The 18,882-nt window shown below is 40.1% G+C and overlaps 2 protein-coding genes across 14 annotated transcripts in view; both read left to right on the forward strand.

Moving 5' to 3' along the window:
* Positions 1–15,012, forward strand: part of NDUFV2 (NADH:ubiquinone oxidoreductase core subunit V2) — a 335,006-nt gene extending 319,994 nt beyond the window's left edge. For 2 of the 3 annotated variants that reach the window (XM_050767405.1, XM_050767404.1), the window contains 4 exons: positions 2,823–2,991; positions 5,253–5,362; positions 7,197–7,273; positions 14,862–15,012. In XM_050767405.1, the coding sequence (XP_050623362.1) occupies positions 2,823–2,991; positions 5,253–5,362; positions 7,197–7,273; positions 14,862–14,955 (450 nt within the window). In that variant the 3' untranslated portion in view covers positions 14,956–15,012. The remainder of the gene's footprint in view (positions 1–2,822; positions 2,992–5,252; positions 5,363–7,196; positions 7,274–14,861) is intronic. The other variant, XM_050767406.1, reaches the window with a different exon arrangement.
* A 2,748-nt stretch (positions 15,013–17,760) lies between these two features.
* Positions 17,761–18,882, forward strand: part of ANKRD12 (ankyrin repeat domain 12) — a 135,357-nt gene continuing 134,235 nt past the window's right edge. For 4 of the 11 annotated variants that reach the window (XM_050767337.1, XM_050767340.1, XM_050767343.1 and 1 more), the window contains exon 1: positions 17,761–18,100. The gene's annotated coding sequence lies outside the window, so the exon portion shown is untranslated. Of the gene's footprint in view, positions 18,101–18,311; positions 18,443–18,578; positions 18,880–18,882 lie in introns of those variants that run through there. The other 7 variants (XM_050767336.1, XM_050767342.1, XM_050767346.1 and 4 more) reach the window with 4 other exon arrangements.

The raw sequence follows: 18,882 nt of genomic DNA on the forward strand, positions 1-18,882 counted from the left end.
AATCTGTATAATATGTGATGTTTATACAGTTTATGCTACTTTGGAATCGACCTATAGAAATGCTATGGATGACCCATTTTATACGAAGTTACTCTATTCATATAAGATTCATTTTTTCTAATAGTTTTCAGCAGTAATCCAAATTTCAAGTTTATTCATATCCTATTAATATAAATAATTACATTTGTATGGTGATGTATTATAGCATATCATTTATAAAGTGCCATATACAAAGTTTGATTCTGATGAGAATTACACAACTATTAAAGCCGTGTTATATAATGGAAAGTATTTTTGACTTAGAACTAAGACACCTGATTTTTCTCTGAGCTTCCTCATTGGCAATGAAAGTTTTGAACTAGGTAGATCTCTTCCAATTATTACGTTACAATTTTATTTTATTTTATTTTATTTTTTGAGATGGAGTCTCGCTCTGTCGTCCAGGCTGGAGTGCAGTGGAGCGATCTCGGCTCACTGCAATCACTACCTCCAGGGTTCACGCCATTCTCCTGCCTCAGCCTCCTGAGTAACTGGGACTACAGGCACCCACCACCACACCCGGCTAATTTTTTGTATTTTTAGTAGAGACGGGGTTTCACACTGTTAGCCAGGATGGTCTCGATCTCCTGACCTTGTGATCCGCCTGCCTTGGCCTCCCAAAGTGCTGGGATTACAGGCATGAGCCACTGTGCCTGGCCTATTATGTTACAATTTCTAAGCAGTAGTACTAGGACTAAATTCATTTCTAAATCAATGCATTTTCTACTTGACCGACTATAATAGAGATTTTGTTGTACTTCATTCTTACCACTTTCTAAACTTTATTTTGTTATAACTGTTAGGCTAGACTATCATCTTTCTAAGAGAATAGGAATATCCTCAATTTATCTACTAGGATCCTAAATGCAAATTTTAGATTTAGTTTATTGATCTTTTATTGCATTGTATAGTATTATAACACTGTGTGGATCCTTGGTATTTTTTCCCTATGAAAAATGTTATAAAGCAAGTTTAGTGAGTTACTATCCTGACTAAACATAGGTGGTTATTTTTTCGATAAATTATATATTTCTTGAGAAGTTACTTAACATTTTTTAAAAATTAAAATAGCCAACTTTATAATGATTTAGGTATATGTTTCTAATTATAATTTTATTATTATTTTGAAAACATCATGTTTTTAATAATGATAAGCCTGTTGGAAATCTTGCTGAGTGTCACGTTAGCAGAGCAAACTAAAAATAAATAAGAAACTGAAAGTGAAAACATTTAAAAAATAAGGCATGGTGGTGCACGCCTGTAGTCCTAGGTACTCGGGATGCTGATGTGGGAGGATTGCTTGAGCTCAGGAGTTTAAGACCAGCCTGGACAAGATGGTGAGACCCTATCTCTTAAAAAATACGTATTTATGTATTGTCCTATTATATTTAGGGTTGGATTTGTGTCGGCGAAAGGCAGGAAGTTCAGGGTATAGGGAATAGACTCAAGATTCTTTGCACTTTACATTTGGGACATTTATTTTAATGTTACTGCCCCTCCCCCCAACCCATGAAACACCCAACCTTACAACAAAAAATATCCAGAAGCTTAATATTTAACCATCACTAAGGTGTAGGGAGATGTGCAGAATTCCAGGAAGGAGCCTTTTCAAATGAGCCAGGGTCTCATTCCAGATTTATTAAATTATTCCTTTGGTAGGGTTCCAGCATGTATATTTTGATGGAGAGCTCCACAGATTTGGGAATACATCCTTGATTTAGAACTGCCGAATGAAATAGCACAACTACTTTATCTGTCACAAGTGAGTCATGATTAGACATCTTTTGAGAATACATTTCCTTTAGAATTCCTAGTATGAGAAAGTTCAACATACTTGTCTGAAATGCCCACTCTTCTTTTATATCAGAATATGGATATATGTATAATTTCTAAGAATACCAGATAGTAAGTCTTAATGATAATAGGTCACCTAGAAAGTTGTAGACAGAATTATAAATTACAATAGACAAGGACCGGCCCTGGCAAACAGCTAGAAAGCCTTGTTTTCCCTAACAGACTTGCCCTAAGAAAAGCATGCTGAGTTGGTGATCCCCTTAGTTCTGAACACCAGAATGTCAAAACAGTTGTTTTCGATTAATGTCTTGATGTGAAGGGTTAGAAAGTACTAGATTATATGATCCAACTTTCAAAAGAGTATTGTGATATGAAATAGAAGTAGTGTTTTGGATTATTGTGGGAGAAGAGTGTGTGATTGTGTAAGTATGATAATATGTGTATACATATATGTAGAGTTATAAAATTTTGAGTTTACATATTTAAAATATGGGCCAATTAGCTTTGATTTTCAACCTTTTTTTCTGTTGCTGTACCATTTGTATGTAGGCTTTTTGGAAAAAAATTGGTGAGGGTTTTAAAAATCTAATTGCTTCCTTTATTGGAGTTTGGCCATCAATTTTTTGCCATTTAGACAGATTACAAAATATGAGTTTTGATCAAAGTAGAAATTCTTAATAGTGAAAGACTTAAAGATTTAGAGAAAAAGAATATCCTTTTACAGAGGTGAGAAGTAGGGTAGAAGGAGGAAGTTCTGTTAACTCCATTAACTTTTGGGCTCTGTATGGTTTAAGTGTAAGTACATTGTCTGCAAAAATTGAAGAGTTTATATCTCCCAGTTACCCAAGACAAGTATGTTTTCTGCTCTTGAAGAACTTTTCTGTTTTTACCAAATTGAGCCAATATTGAAATTATACTTTGTACAACATAATTAAAGCTCCATTACTAACATTGTAATTATCTTATTTTTAAATGTCCTAATATTTTAGGTTGCAGAAGTTTTACAAGTACCTCCAATGAGAGTATATGAAGTAGCAACTTTTTATACAATGTATAATCGAAAGCCAGTTGGAAAGTATCACATTCAGGTCTGCACTACTACACCCTGCATGCTTCGAAACTCTGACAGCATACTGGAGGCCATTCAGAAAAAGCTTGGTAGGGAATACATGATATTTGTAACATGGATAAAAAATAGAATTGTCTCTCTAGATTTGATACATTTCTATCTAAAATTTCCAACTTGTGCCATCTTACTGGATCTGTGTTTCCACATCTTTATTTCTTCCTATTTGGTATTCTTCCTCGGTTCTTAAAGCTGAGTTTTTAATCTTTTCATTTTTAATCAGTGTGTTTGAAATGCTTCTAGAAGTTATAAAATATTCATTGTTTAGAAGATTGTTTCACTTAGAAAATTGTTTCACTTATTATTCTGTGACAGCATGTGGTATATTGAAAAGTGACCCATTATTGTCCTCATATTCTTCTAAAGAAGTCATGGAACAAATAAGATATAAGCATAGTAAGAATGCTTTGGGAAGGGAAATTTGAAACAGATGTTATTATAGTAGCATTTTAAAAGTAAACAGGCACTTTCCCCTAGAAAACTGCTATTGCTACACTTCTAACTATATATGTCAAATTAAGTACTATTTTGTTATTGAATATAAAGTACGTGCATGTTGTAAAAATAGCTGGGTGGTATTGAAATATATAAAACAGAAAGCTGAAGTTGGCTCAAAATCCCCACCCCCAAAACCATCAAGGTATAAATCCTGATAACAATTGGATATATTAGTTGTAGATTTTATATCATTTTAATTATTAAATATATAAACGTACTATATGTATGCTTGCTTTTTAGACTTTATTTTGGCTGTATTTCTACAGCACAATATATATGTCTGCCTCATTTTTTTTTTTCTTTTTTTTTTGAGTTGAGGTCTCACTTTGTCACCAGACTGGAATGCAGTGGCTCAATCATGGCTCACTGCAGCCTCCAATTACCATAAATATCCAGGTTTTAAAAAAATTCTTTAAACATTTTTGCATTTAAAAGATCAAGTGATCTTTTACCTCACCCTCCTAAGTAGCTGGAGCTATGGGTGCATACTGCCAAACCCAGCTAATTGATTTTTGTTTTTGTAGAGAGGGGTCTTGCTATGTTGCCCAGGCTGGTTGTGAAATCCTGGCCTCAGGCAGTCCTCCCACCTTGGCCTCCCAACTGCTGGGATCACAGGTGTGAGCCACCATGCTTGGCCTGCCTCATTTTTCTGTTACAATTACTTTGATGTACACACATCTTTGCATACTTGTCCTGTTGTATACTGAGATTGTTTACAAGAAGTAGAATTGTAGTGTCAGACTTTGCTGTATTTTTCCCAAATGCATTCCGTAAATGTATGAGACTACCCATTTTCTTCACATCCCTTAATAATCTTTGACGTTAGAAGTTTTCTGAGTCTTTAGCAAATCTGATAATGTGACTGTGATTTTAGTAGTTTAATTATTGCAATCAAAATGAAAATAATACAGCCTGATGCACTTCTGTATAACAACAAACACTGTGTCCTCTGAAATATGATTGCTTTTAAAGGAACAAGTCCACTAAAAACTTCCTTGAATGTTAAAATTACATAAAGAGGTTTTTTTTGGGTTTTTTTTTGTTTGTTTGTTTTTTTGAGAGAGTCTTGCTCTGTCACCCAGGCTGGAGTACAGTAGCACAATCATGACTCACTGCAGCCTCAACCTCCCGGGCTCAAGCAATCCTCCTGCCTCAGCTGCTTGAGTAGCTGGGACTACATACCAGCTACTAATTTTTAATTTTTTTGTAGAGCTGGGTCTCCCTATGTTGCCCAGACTGGTCTCAAATTCCTGGGCTTAAGCCATCCTCCCACCACCGCGTCCCAAAGTGCTGGGATTATAGGCTTGAGCCACTCACTGCATTTGGCCTAGGAGTTTTTTCTTTTTAAAAAACTTTTTTTTTTCTTTTTTTTGGGGGGCAGATGGAGTCTTGCTTTGTCTCCCAGGCTGGAGTGCAGTGGCCGAATCTCGGCTCACTGCAAGCTCCGCCTCCCGGGTTCACGCCATTCTCCTGCCTCAGCCTCCCGAGTAGCTGGGACTACAGGCGCCCACCACCATGCCTGGCTAATTTTTTGTATTTTTAGTAGAGATGGGGTTTCACAAGTGTTAGCCAGGATGGTCTCAATCTCCTGACCTCGTGATCCACCTGCCTCGGCCTCCCAAAGTGCTGGAATTACAGGCATGAGCCACTGTGCCTGGCCTCTTTTTAAATAACTTAATAGTCTTAAACTTTTAATTTACTTCTGTAAAAATTGTTCTTTTTTTTTTTTTTTTTTTTTAACCAAATCACTATTAAAATATAACCTGGTCCTTAGAGTGTTTGTTTATATTTTTAGGAATAAAGGTTGGGGAGACTACACCTGACAAACTTTTTACTCTTATAGAAGTGGAATGTTTAGGGGCCTGTGTGAACGCACCAATGGTTCAAATAAATGACAATTACTATGTGAGTATTTCATGTAATATAAGTTAAAGTTGTATGATTCATATTTGAAATATTTTAAATATTTGATCTTATGTCCTTAGATGTTGGTTTCTGAATTATTCATTTAGAAGAAATGGTTACCATAAATATCCAGGTTTAAAAAAATTTTTTAAACATTTTTGCATTTAACTTCAGAAGACAAATTTTAAAACTTTAGATTATGAAAAATTTAATAATTTGGATATAAGTACAGAAAATAATCCTTGTGTAGCCAACTATCAGGACTTAACTAAGAGTAATATTTTGCCACATTTTACTTCAGATATTATCATCATCATTTGTAGAAATAAGCTACAGATACAGGTGAAATACTCCATCCCAAATCTTTTTCTCTTCCTTTTATCCCAGAGATATCTTTTATCATTATCATAAATTGTGTCTATATATGTATGCAGCCATACTAATACGTTATATGGCTTTTAAAAAAGTTTTTATAGAGATGGTATCATACCTCTGAGTATTGCAGTTGGATCTCACAAGTTTTGCAGTCTTTTTTGTTTTTGATTGTTTCTATTGTTTTTTTAAGTTTTTCATTTTGATTCCTTTGACCTGTAAGTTTCTAAAAATGTTCTTAATATCCATATATATGGCATTTTCTAGTTATTTCTTTAAAAATTGCTTGCTACCCTAATTATATCACAATTTTAATTCAAGATACCTTGTTAGCTCATATTTCTTAGAAATTTGTTTATGGAAATTTTGGAGGGACTGTATTTAAGGTAGATTTTCTTTAAGAAGGGATTTGCTTTCTCTCTTGCTCCTGGCACTACTGCTGGCCCCAGAAAAGCCCCTCTCCTTATACCCTAGGCCTCTGTTCCTCTGGTGTGAAAGGTTCCAGACTAGCAGTTTTCTTTGAGGGATAGTTTACCCTTATACTGAGGTTAAAGCTTTTGGGGACCTTAACTTGTGTAGCTTATATGGTCTTCTGTTAGACTCTCTGGGGCTGGCTGGGTCCCTTGCCCCTTGCCCCTCTAAGCTTTGAAACCCTGAAGCCAAGTTTGCTTGATGTTCCACTTTTTTTCTTTGGTTTTCCTTGAGAATTTGGCCTCTGGGTACTTATTTCGTGATTTAAATAGGAATTAGACAATCAAGGCTTTGTGTGAAGCATTGTTAAGTCTAAATATAGTAGCCTGTAGACGGATTTGTCTGAGATAGATATTCTTTCAGTTAGCAGTAGTTAGATCTTTAGGGATAGATATTAGGCATCTAGTTAACAAGTTACTACAGGTACTTTGTACCTTACTGTTTCTTCAAGAATACAGCATTTATTTAGTATGTACCTTGACATTGTTCTACTTTATATATTTTCTCATTAATCCTCAAAAACATGCTGAATTAGGTTTACAAATAAACTTGAGGAGGCTGGGTAACTTGTCCAAGATTACTAGCTAGTAAGTGATAGAGCCAGAACTCAAATGCAAATATGTTTCAATTCAAAGCAATATTCTGTATTGCCTCTTCAGCTGCAGCTCTTGTTGCATATTATATTTAGCAGTGTGTACTATATATAGGAGTTACTTAATTGTTGATGCCTTGGTAACTATCTTGTGAGCTGAGATAGACAATAAAATAACTGGCATTAGGGATTTACAGATTTCAGCAGTAGAAAGTAATTTTGTGCCAGGCGTGGTAGTTCATGCCTATAATCCCAGCACTTTGGGAGGCTGAGGCAGGAGGATTGCGTAAGCCCAGGAGTTGGAGACCAGCCTGGGCAACATAGTGAGACCTTGTCTCTATAAATATATTGATATAAAAGAAAGTAATTTCAATATGACTATTGTTAATTTTTTTCCAGGAGGATTTGACACCTAAGGATATTGAAGAAATTATTGATGAGCTCAAGGCTGGCAAAATCCCAAAACCTGGGCCAAGGTATGCTTTATTTATATATAAGAAGTTTTAGTGGCTCACCTAAATTAATCTTTCACATAAACTTAATTTAAAAAATTTTATACCTTAAGTTCATAGGAATTGGCAGGAGCTTTGGATAGTATTATCTGTATGAATGTTATCTACAGCAAGAATTTTTTTTTTCTAAAACCGTGTCTGATAATCATCTGATACCTATCTGAATATTTATAGAGAAGGAAATTTTACTACAAATAGAAATCTATTCCATTATTTAGAAGTTCATACTGATAGAAGATTGACCCAAAGACTATCTCCTTCTTAATTTCTACCTCAAAATCCAGTTCTGCCCTTTGAATCAACAAAAGGTAATTTTAGTACCTCTTCCAAATGACAGCTCTTCAGTTATTTGACATAGCTACCCTGTCTTCCCCGTATCTTTTTCTTAGATGGAATATCCAAAATTGTTTCATTGTTTTTCTCATATGACATAGCTTTGGTCTCCCTCCTCTGTGGGTTTTCTAGTTGGCTAGTGACTTTAATGCTTTAATGTGATGCTTAATCATGTTTTTTTTTTAAATATTTTGAGACGGTGTCTCACTCTGTCACCCAGTCTGGAGTACAATGGCGCAGTAGCACCATCTCGGCTCACTGCAAGCTCTGCCTCCCAGGTAGAAGCGATTCCCCTGCCTCAGGCTCCTGAGTAGCTGTTGATTACAGGCACCTGCCACCACGTCCGGCTTTTTTTTTTGTATTTTTAGTAGAGATGGGGTTTCACCATATTAGCCAGGTCTCCGATCTCCTGACCTCGTGATCTGCCCACTTTGGCCTCCCAAAGTGCTGGGATTACAGGCGTGAGCCACCACGCCCAGCCTAATCATGGTATTTTGAGATACATACTGAGCAGCACAGAGCATTATGGGACTGCCTCCTTTGTTCCAGACATTATGCTTGTAATAATTCTGCCTAATTACATCAACTCCTACTTCAGAGACATTACGCAATTAACTGCACTTAATAATACATAGATCTTTTTCTATTCAGTTTATCCAGGTTGCTCCTATCCCATACTTGTGTTACATTAATTACTTTCCTTTCAGTTATGAACTTGAACTTTTACTTTTAAACAAACCCTTATTCCATATATAAGTGTTAAATCACTCAAAATTTTCTCTTAATACTAGCAAATGTTTGCATGGTTTTAGTCATAATCCCTCAAATTTTTTGTGTTTATATATATAAATTTTTTCTTCCCTCAGCACATTTGGAGGTTTTGATGTCCATACGGTAATTCTAATGTTTTAAAACAGCTGTGATGTGCTCTTACTCCAGTTTTAAAATATTTTTCTTAAGCTTTATTATAAATAAAAATTCCCTGAAGTAGAATTACTAAGAGGGTATGAGTGGTTCTATAGTTTGCTAAAACTACTAATAATACCCTATTTAATGAGAAAATGAGGTCGATTCAGGATAACTTAAGTTTAGTAAATGTTAGCTGACCTCTGTTGACCATTACTTTCTTTTCTAAGAAACACATACTGTTTTCAACACCCTGAGCGTATAGAATTGAATTTCCTTAAGGAGTTTTGGCATTTTCTTCCTAATTCCTCACTTGCTTGGGTATACCCCCTTTTTAAGGAGGTAAATCATTTCCCTGGTGAAAAATCATTCTCCTTTATGGAGGCAACTGAAGTGAAATCTTTAGTCATCTAACATTACAGTATCTTTTTAGCTAGTGCTCCTATCTCTTACTTATTCTTGCTTTAGACAGACACTCTCCCCCCACTAAAAGTACAAATTCCATAGTATTTTCCACAAGCTTCACCTGCTTTTTAGGAGTCAGGTATTTTAAAATAAATTCATGCTATTCTTAGGTTTGTACTTCAACCCATAACTTCTTTCACCTTTTGGGTACTCTAAAGAATATCTCAAGTGCAGATTTCCTTGTGAAATCCACTTGGGTTCTTTAGATGGCCCCTCTCTTCTGATTAGATGTTTTAAATTCTATAGTCATAACTTTGTTGGGTCCCCCCCCCCCACCCCCAGATGGAGTCTTGCTCTATCACCTAGGCTAGAGTGCAGTGGTGTGATCTCGGCTCACTGCAACTTCTGCCTCCCAGGCTCAAGCGATTCTCCTGCCTCAGTCTCCTGAGCAGCTGGGACTGTAGGCATGTGCCACCATGCCCAGCTAATTTTTGTATTTTTAGTAGAGACGGGGTTTTACCATGTGGGCCAGGCTGGTCTCGAACTCCTGACCTCAAGTGATTTGCCTGCCTTGGCCTCCCAAAGTGCTGGGATTACAGGCATGAGCCACCACGCCCGGCCACTTTGGTGTTTAGAATTTTCTGCTTTGCTTCTTGTGAACTGTGGGATCTATGGTTCACAACATTAATCCAGTTATTACTCTCCTGCCACACAAATTGATAGTTGCTTTGTCTACTTTGTTATGTCACATTACATTACATACTCAAAAGTCATTTTTTTCACAAACTTTTTTTGAGTGCCTGCTGTGTCAGGCATTATTTTAGGTTGCGCGTACAATTATGAACAAAATAAAGTTCTCATCTTCTAGTGATGGAAACAGATGACTAGTGTAATATGTGAATGATAAAAAGGCTACACAATAAAATGAAGCAGGGTTAGGGGATAGATTGGGAGTAAATTTAGTGAGGAGAGGCCTCTTAGAGGTGGTAACATTTGAGCCATGAACTGAATGAAGAGCTAGAGGGAACCATGTGAAGTGGAAGGAACAGTGTTCTGGGGAGGGGAAAGAGGATGTATCAAAGTCCTGGAAGAAAAGTAAGGTAACAGTGTGACTGTAGTGAGGTGCTCAAGAAAGCAAGCAGTGGAAGGGGTCAGAGAGATAAGGCCCAGATCAGTAATCTGGGCTGAATCTTAAATACAATAAAAACCGTTGTTGGAATGTTTTCAGTAGGGAATGAAATGAGCCATCTTAAAAAATATTGTCATAGTTGCTATGTGGAGATTAGAATTTAGTAGATGTGTGGGACTAAGGATTTATGAGTGATTTCCAGCTTTTTGGCTTGAGCATCTCTGAGGTTCCTTTACCGAAAATGGAGATTTGTGGTAGGGCAAGTTTGGGGAAGAAAAGTCAAATTTTGTTTTAGACATAGTAAGTTTGAGATGCCTGCTAGACATCCATGGTGTGATGCTGATAGGTAGATATGAACCTGGAATATAGGGAATAGGTTAGGGCTGGAAATGCAAATTGGGGATTCATCAGTTATTAAGGGTAGTATTTAAAGTTATAAATCCGGATGACATCGGGGTGAAATTAAAATCTTATTTGTAATATGAGGTACTATAACATTGTACTTTAACAATAAGCAGGAACTAAGTACTCAGTTAAGCATTTTCAACAACATCTGATAATAATAGGGATGTTGTTTATCAGTAATCATGAATAGTTTTTCACTGAGATTTTCTTGATAGTGTTCTGGATTTGAACCAGATATTTTAAAATTATTAGTGTCTGAATCTACTTTTTTAACTTACTACCTCATTTAAAAAGCAGACAAAAGTCTACTTAGGTTTCAATAATTGCAAGCATCCACCAATGCTGTATTATATAAAGCTTGTATTTAGACATAGCAATACTAGAATGTCTTGTCAGCATATGAAAACAAGAACTTTTCACTTTACTTACCCAGTATCTCGGATATATAGGATAATGACAGAGACTGGGATAGCAATAACCATAATACAGTTATAGTTAACTCTTTAACCAAAGCTGTCTGATCCGTTTTTATTGGTATTTTAATAATAAATATCTCTGCTCTTTGAAAGAAGTACTAATGGTGAGTCTCTGTAATGAAAAACCGAGAGGAATTAAACTGCTTCAATAGTAACTGATCCCTGAGTACCACTGCCAGGTCTTATCCTGGCCAAAATTAGTAAAAGATTGATGTCTATTTGTGCTTCAAAACTGCTTTTGTATTATTGTTGGTGAATGACCACTGAAAATATTAAAGCAGTGGTAAGATAGTACAGTTGACTCTTGAACACTATGGGCATTAGGGATATTGATTGCTTATGCAGTTGAAGATCTGTGTGTAACTTTTGACTCCTCCAAAACTTTACTGATAGCCTGCAGTTGTCCAGAGGCCTTACGAATAACATAGCACATATTTTGCATGTTGTATTATATATTGACTGTATTCTTACCATAATCTAGAAAAAGTAAAATGTTATTAAAATCATAATGAAAATATGTTTACTCTTCAATAAGTGGATCATAATACAAGTCTTCGTCATCATTTCCATGTTGTATAGGCTGAGGAAGAGGAGGGGTTGGCCTTGCTGTCTCAGAGGTGGCAGAGGCTGAAGAAAATCCATGTATAAGTGAACCCATGCAGTTCAAAACTGTGTTGTTCAAGGGTCAGCTGTACTCTCTTAAACTTGACATTACTAAATATGTTTGTGCTGAGATTGTTCTTATTTTCAGTGAATTTAAAGTACTGAAAAATTCTAAACTTGTTTTCAGGTTACTAATAGAAAGTTTTTAGCGTGGATTAGTTTATAACTCATTTTAAATCCAATTTTAATTCTGCATATTTAGTTTATAAAGACATTTTAAATTTTGCATAATTCCATGGGGTGCAGGTAATATCTGAGATGTAAAAAATATAGAGCCAGGCTATAGTTCCAGTGCGGTTGGTAGATGACTCTAGACAATAGTATCACTTTTGGTTTTTTATACTAAAAGTAGGAACAGTGCTGGATATAGCTCAGCAATAGTAAAAAGATAAGCACTAAACTTTCATAAAGTGATTTGTGTATACAAACTACTTTAAGCCATGAAAGTTTACAGAAAGGCCAAGTTTTCTAGAATGCAAATGAGTTAAAATGGTACACATACGTATAGCGTTGGAATGACTGACGAACCATACTTTTTGAATTTTAGTGAAGACAAGGTAATTACTAGATGGCATTTTAAGCATGAGATATCAGGAAAATCATTTTTTGTTTAGTAAGTGAAAAACACTAGTGTAAATTGTGGCTGTCAGGTGAGTGGATAGGGCTAGCTCACTGCCTCTTGAGTGTTCTGAAGCATGTTTACAGATGAAAGGGGGGGTTACATTTTTAGTAGATTAAACAAAATGATAGGCTTTATTGGAGGATTTTGTAGCCTTTGTAGTATTTTAAGGTATACTGTGTGAATGGCAAGGAAGGGAGGTTTACAGCCAGACATACTGGATCACTGGAACTCCCGTTTTTCTAGACAATGCCATGGGATTGTAATTTTATGGAACAAACTTTAGGAAATGACCAAATTATTTTTAAAGGTACTTCCGGCCAGGCGTGATGGCTCACGCCTGTAATCCCAGCACTTTGGGAAGCCGAGGCGGGCGGATCACGAGGTCAGGAGATCGAGATCATCCTGGCTAACATGGTGAAACCCCATCTCTACTAAAAATACAAAAAATTACCCAGGCGTGGTGGCAGGAGCCTGTAGTCCCAGCTATTCGGGAGGCTGAGGCAGGAGAATGGCGTAAACCCGGGAGGTGGTGCTTGCAGTGAGCCGAGATCGCACCACTGCACTCCAGCCTGGGTGACAGAGCAAGACTCCATCTCAAAAAAATAAATAAATAAAATAAAATTACTTCCATATATAAAATTGTATAATCCTGTGAAGAACTCAGGAAGTATTTACGATTAATTCTCCCATTTATTGTTCCGGAAACTTCAGTTTTTATAATCTTCCTAAATTGATCCTTTGTGTTGAAAAACTGTGTGTCGATATTAAGGAGCTTATTAATTTTAGAAGATCCGTATCTATCCAAACTGGTAAGACACTTTAAGATACCAAATGCTCAGCTTTCAGAAGACATCTAAAATGAAACTTTCAAATCCTATTCCATTCTGACATTTGATCAAAAGTTTTAGGCAGAAAACAGGTAGCTGAGCTTAAACCGTAAGAAGAAACCTAGTAAAGGCGAATAAAGTTTCTCCAAAATAATTTCATTGGCATTTAAAGAGCAGCAGTGGTGCCTATCAATAGATAACATAAAAAATTACAGGCCGGGCACAGTGGCTCACCTGTAATCCCAGCACTTTGGGAGGCTGAGGCGGGCACATTGTTTGAGCCAACAAATTCACGACCCGCCTGGGCAACATGGTGAAGTCTCGTCTCTATGAAAAATACACAAATTAGCCAGGCATGGTGACGCACACCTGTAATCCCAGCTACTCGGGAGGCTCAGGTGACAGAATCACCTGAGCCTGGAAGGTCAAGACTGCAGTGAGCCTTTATTGCATCACTGCACCCTAGCCTGGGTGACAAAGTGGGATCCTGTCTCAAAAATAAATAAAATTTAAAAATTGCAAAATATAATACTTTTTTTTTTTTTAGTTAAGTATCATTTTGCTGCTTACTCTACAAGTTTCAGGCTCTTACAATATACGACTGCTTTTTGATCTGTTTTTGTAGTGAACAAGACCTGTAATCCAAATATATTAACTGATTTCTGACTTTGTAGACATTGTTCATTACTTAGTAACTTGTATTATATGCTGTCTTGAAAGATCTTATAAATATTATGTGGTGTCACTTCCCAGGCTCCAACAAAAAATGATTTCCTAGGGCTGTAAAGAACGGACTTAAAGGATTGATGACACAATGTGAAGGGCAAAGCCAGAGGGGGTTGAAAAGATATAAACTGAACAAGTTCTTTCTTTAGGTAAATCTGTGGCAGGAACAGGTAAATTAGCAAAGCCAGGCAATAGTGGTGGACGGGTGACATGATATGGTAAGCGCTGAGCTGGGCTCTAGAAACAGAGGTCAGATAGGGCAGAGGTGAGCAATTACCTGGGAAAGTGTGTGTGGGGTTGACAGACAGGTTCTTCTCCCTCTATGCTGCCTGTCTTCATAAATTGCTCCATCAGGACTTGTTCTTGTTTGCTTCCTTTTGTGGCTGCTGTGGCCATCCTGGTTTGGAAACTTTTCCAGAAAATTACTGCTACTAATACAGTCTTTATAATACATAAATACAAACTGATTTTGACTTCGCTGCTTCTAAGGGACATTGTCCCAAATCATATTTCCTCAAGGAATCCAGTTTCTCTCTATTTCCAAATACAATATATAAGTGTGTGTATTCCCTGTATTCACTGTGACTGTGGATCTTGATCTAAATAAAATTCAATTATAAGAAATACAGTGCTCTAGTTTATTAAAACATGGTTTTTAAAAATGTTCTCTGGGGTTGGGTATTTTTGCCATAGTTCTTTGCTTTGATTCTTGGGTAGATGCTGAAGCTCCCAAATTTGGTTTCTCATCTGTAAAATAAAGTCAGTATCACTTGTGGCATTGTAAAGATTAAATGAGCTAATGTATGCATACTGCTCAGTAAACAGGAACTATTGTTAGTGCTACTTTTGTATTTTTTATGTTTATGGTGAAGTCTGATGTTTTTCTATATTTAGGAAGAGAAGATCTTGCATCACTTGAAATGTTTGAATTAAATAATCCATGCTAGTTCTTGGGGTAAAAATAGTTACTTAACTGGGCTCTTGTGAGGTAACAATTACAATTTAAGTAGAAATTTAAAAATGTTAATCATTAATAGTTTAATATTACTTTTCATTTCAGGAGTGGACGTTTCTCTTGTGAGCCAGCTGGAGGTCTTACCTCTTTGACTGAACCACCCAAGGGACCTGGCTTTGGTGTACAAGCAGGCCTTTAATTTATATTGAACTGTAAATATGTCACTAGAGAAATAAAATATGGACTTCCAATCTACATAAACTTTTTATATTATGTTTATTCTGCTTTGTGTACATCCTCGTGGTAACCTTAGCAACTTGCAGCTCTAAGTATTATGTCATAATGACAGAGGACCATTTTAAAGTCTTCTATCTATGACTGTGAAGACATTACATAATCTAGTTAACAGTTACTCTGGTGTCACCCATTTTCAATTTCCAGATTGCTTTTATCAAGATCAGGTTACTGTGAAGTAAAAATTTGGTCAAATTTCACATGTTTTGCTTTCCCATCTTTAGCCACAGCCAAGTTTTAAGTTAACATGATCTTTCTATAAACTTTTGTCAGTGTTCCTTGGAAACATTATTGTATTTACAACACATAATGGTTACTGTATTTCCAACTGGTGAGACCTCAAGTGCACTGTAGGTTTAAGGAGGATATGGTAATTGTCTCTAGTCTCTAGAAGCATTACCTTTTTTTTTTTTTTTTTGAGACGGAGTCTGGCTGTGTCTCCCAGGCTGGAGTGCAGTGGCGCAATCTCGGCTCACTGCAAGGATTACAGGCATGAGCCACCGTGCCCAACCAAAGCATTACCATTTTTAGAAAAGAAAGGTCCAAAACACTTTTGACATTATCCTTAGCTATTCTGACACTGCAAGTACACAAAAAATAATTGGGTGAAGGTATTGGAAGCATGATTGTATACACTCTGCAGTGGTATGGATATTACAACTTAGAAAAAAGGATAAAACCATTTGTGTATTAAGAAACTAGCTGTAGGCCGGGCACGGTGGCTCAAGCCTGTAATCCCAGCACTTTGGGAGGCCGAGGCGGGTGGATCACGAGGTCAGGAGATCGAGACCATCCTGGCTAACATGGTGAAACCCCGTCTCTACTAAAAATACAAAAAACTAGCCGGGCGTGGTGGCGGGCGCCTGTAGTCCCAGCTACTCGGAGGCTGAGGCAGGAGAATGGCGTGAACCTGGGAGGCGGAGCTTGCAGTGAGCCGAGATCGCGCCACTGCACTCCAGCCTGGGTGACACAGCGCGAGACTCCGTCTCAAAAAAAAAAAAAAAAAAAAAAAAGAAAAAAGAAAAACTAGCTGTAGTACATTAGTTTTACAAATAGGATTAGCCAGCTTTAATGCATGAATAAATTTATATATATTAGATTTATCTATCCTTGATTTCTCAAAGTCACTTGTACTTGAAACAGACCATTCACTATTTATTTTTTTTTTTTGAGACAGGCTGTGTCTCCAGGCAGGAGTACAGTGGTGTGATCATGGCTCACTGCAATACTCTGGCCTCAGAGAGGTGCCACCAACCTGGTTAATTTTCATATATTTTTTTAGAGACAGGGTCTTACTATGTTGCCCTGGCTGGTCTCAAACTCCCAGGCTCAAGCCATCTGCCCGCCTCAGCCTCCCAAATTGCTGGGATTACAGGCGTGAGCCACCGCGTTCGGCTATAACGATTATTTTTAGGTATATCTTTAAGAATTTTTTTTTTTAATTGAGACACGGTAAACAAGAGTTAATTTTCCAAGTGGCACAAAAAAGTAATGAAAATGTCCTAGCCTGGAGCTCTCTTGACTTTCTCATAGGCGACTTTTTCTTTGTATTTCACATCATAACCAAATTAAATAACACTATTCCACCTCTAGCCGTAAGGTGCTCTCTTTCTAGTCTTGTTGACCCTAATGATTTGTAGATGGGAGAAATCGGGAACCTAGGAAAGGGAAAACTCCTGATCTTTAATGCAGGTTTATGCTTTATATAGTAATTTGATGGGACCTCGCCGTCCCTGTCAGGTCTGAATGTCATTTCATCTGCTGTGATCACATCTGAACCCTCAGTTCATCAAGACTAAAGGACAGTTTAACATAAACTTGTAACTGCATGCAGTAAGTCATAAACGGACGCTGTTGTTGCAGATTAACCTCTGCGTAAATAATACGCGCCCAGAAGGAAGTGAGCACACGGGGTTGCCACGCTGCGACGGTCAATCTTCCTCAGGCACCCTTCCCAGTACCTGAGCAGCTCCCTCTCGAATCCCCAACACTACGTGTGGGAACGTGCACTGAATTCCTCTTTAAAGGGGCCACTGGAAGGCGTGGCTGGAAGGGGACGCGCTCTAGATCCCCTGGTCCCAGGGCAGGTGGACGCTACCGCGCTTTCGGGGCGGGGCCCAGGGCTCCACCTGGGGCGGGGGGCCGCGGGCTCTGGGCGCAGGTGCAGCTTTTCCGGCCTGGTGCGGGGCCAGGCGGCCGCCGCCGGCTTAGCGGGGGAACTTCGCCTAGTCCTCGAGCTGCGGTCACAGCGTCATTTTGCCTGAGTTGGATCACGCTCGTCCACCCATCCCGTGTAAAAATAACAGGTGTATACCCTATGTGGGGATCTTCATCGCCGCCGCCTTTTCCAGAAGCTTCCAGTCACAGCCACTGCCACGGTCGCCACAAATGCTTCTGCGGAGCCCGCTTGCCCAGCAGCGTCAGCGGCGCCTGCCCTGCCTCTTCACCCAGCCTTTGATTCCCCCTCCTTTGTCGGATGGTGTCTGCGGCGGGGAGGCGGTAACACTAGCCCGAGTGGGGCGTGGAGACCGACTAACACAAAGGGCGGAGTTCCGGCCCGCACCCCTCCGCCGCCTGCCGCTTGGTACGTCCCGCTTCCCCGCCCTGCAGCTCGCGGAGCCTGCCTGAGCAGCAGGAGGGGCGGGCGCCGGGGGGCGGGGCGGTCACGCCGCCCGTCCCGTGCCCGCCGGAGTCACGTGTCCGCAGGTGTCACGTGCTCGCGTCGCAGCCAATCGCGGGGCGGCCCTGTCCTGGGAGCGAGGAGGCTGTGGTGAGAGACGGACCGAGACCGGAGATGTTTTCAAGCCCGGCCCCGGCGGTGTTACAGGCGGTTGCAGCGGCGACGAAGACAACGACAGCGACGGCCACGCCGAGGCACTCGTTCCGGGGGTGAAGCCTCCTGCGCCGGCCTTGCCTCGGGTCCGTGCGGGTGAGGGGGGCGTGGCGACAGGAAAGGAGGAAGGAGGGGCGCGGTTTCGAGCTTGTCCCCGGCGCCTGGGAGGAGACCCCCTCAGTTCTGCGCTGCTCCCGTTCCCCCACCCCAGAGCAAGGTAGGGGACGCGCCCTGCCCGCCCCACCCGGCCCCGACGCGCCGCCCGCCTAGCCTGGCCCGAGCCGCAGCCCGCCTGACAGTGACAGGCCGTTAGTGCCCCCCGGCGCGGGTCCGCCGGGGCCCCGCCTGCCTCGCTGCCGCAGCCCCTCCCCGCGTCTTGAGGAGCCTTGGCGCAGGTGGGAGCCGCCAACTGGGCGGGGGCGCCGCGCGGGGCGGGGCGGGGGCCGGGTGGAGGACCGCGAGCTGGCCTGGGCGCGGGCGCCCTCACCGCGGCTGTCGGGGCTGGGCTGCCGCCGCCTCCCGGAACATGGCGGGGCCGGAGGAGCGTGTGCGTGCGAGTGTGAGTGTGCGCGGCCGAGAGGGCGCCGCTGGCGTGCGGCGGTCGGACCCGCGGGGTCGGGGGCGCGCCTGGCCCGCCGCGCGTTCCCGTCGCTAGCCGCCGGGCGTGCGCCGACGCCGGGGATTCTGCTGGGGCCGCTCGGGCCGGGAGCGTTGGAGGTACCCGGGTCCTGGGAGAGGTGGATGAAAGCAGGAAGGGGAAATTGCTGCTTTAGTAGTGTACGGGGAAAGAGCTGCCACTCTACAGTTCTGTCTTAAATGTCGGCGTAATCTAACCTTGCCGCATTGGGCAGGCGGTTCATCGTTTTTCAAGTGCCCACTTGAGATGCTTCAAGACCCCTGGAGCACGTCAGGTGCTTAGATCTCGTTTTGAGGAGTGATGTGGAATGACGCATCCTTCCAGATCCCAAAGCGTTGAATCAACGGTTGTACAAAGAGGTA

Source organism: Macaca thibetana, chromosome 18 (assembly GCF_024542745.1).
Source record: "Macaca thibetana thibetana isolate TM-01 chromosome 18, ASM2454274v1, whole genome shotgun sequence".
NCBI lineage: Eukaryota > Metazoa > Chordata > Mammalia > Primates > Cercopithecidae > Macaca > Macaca thibetana.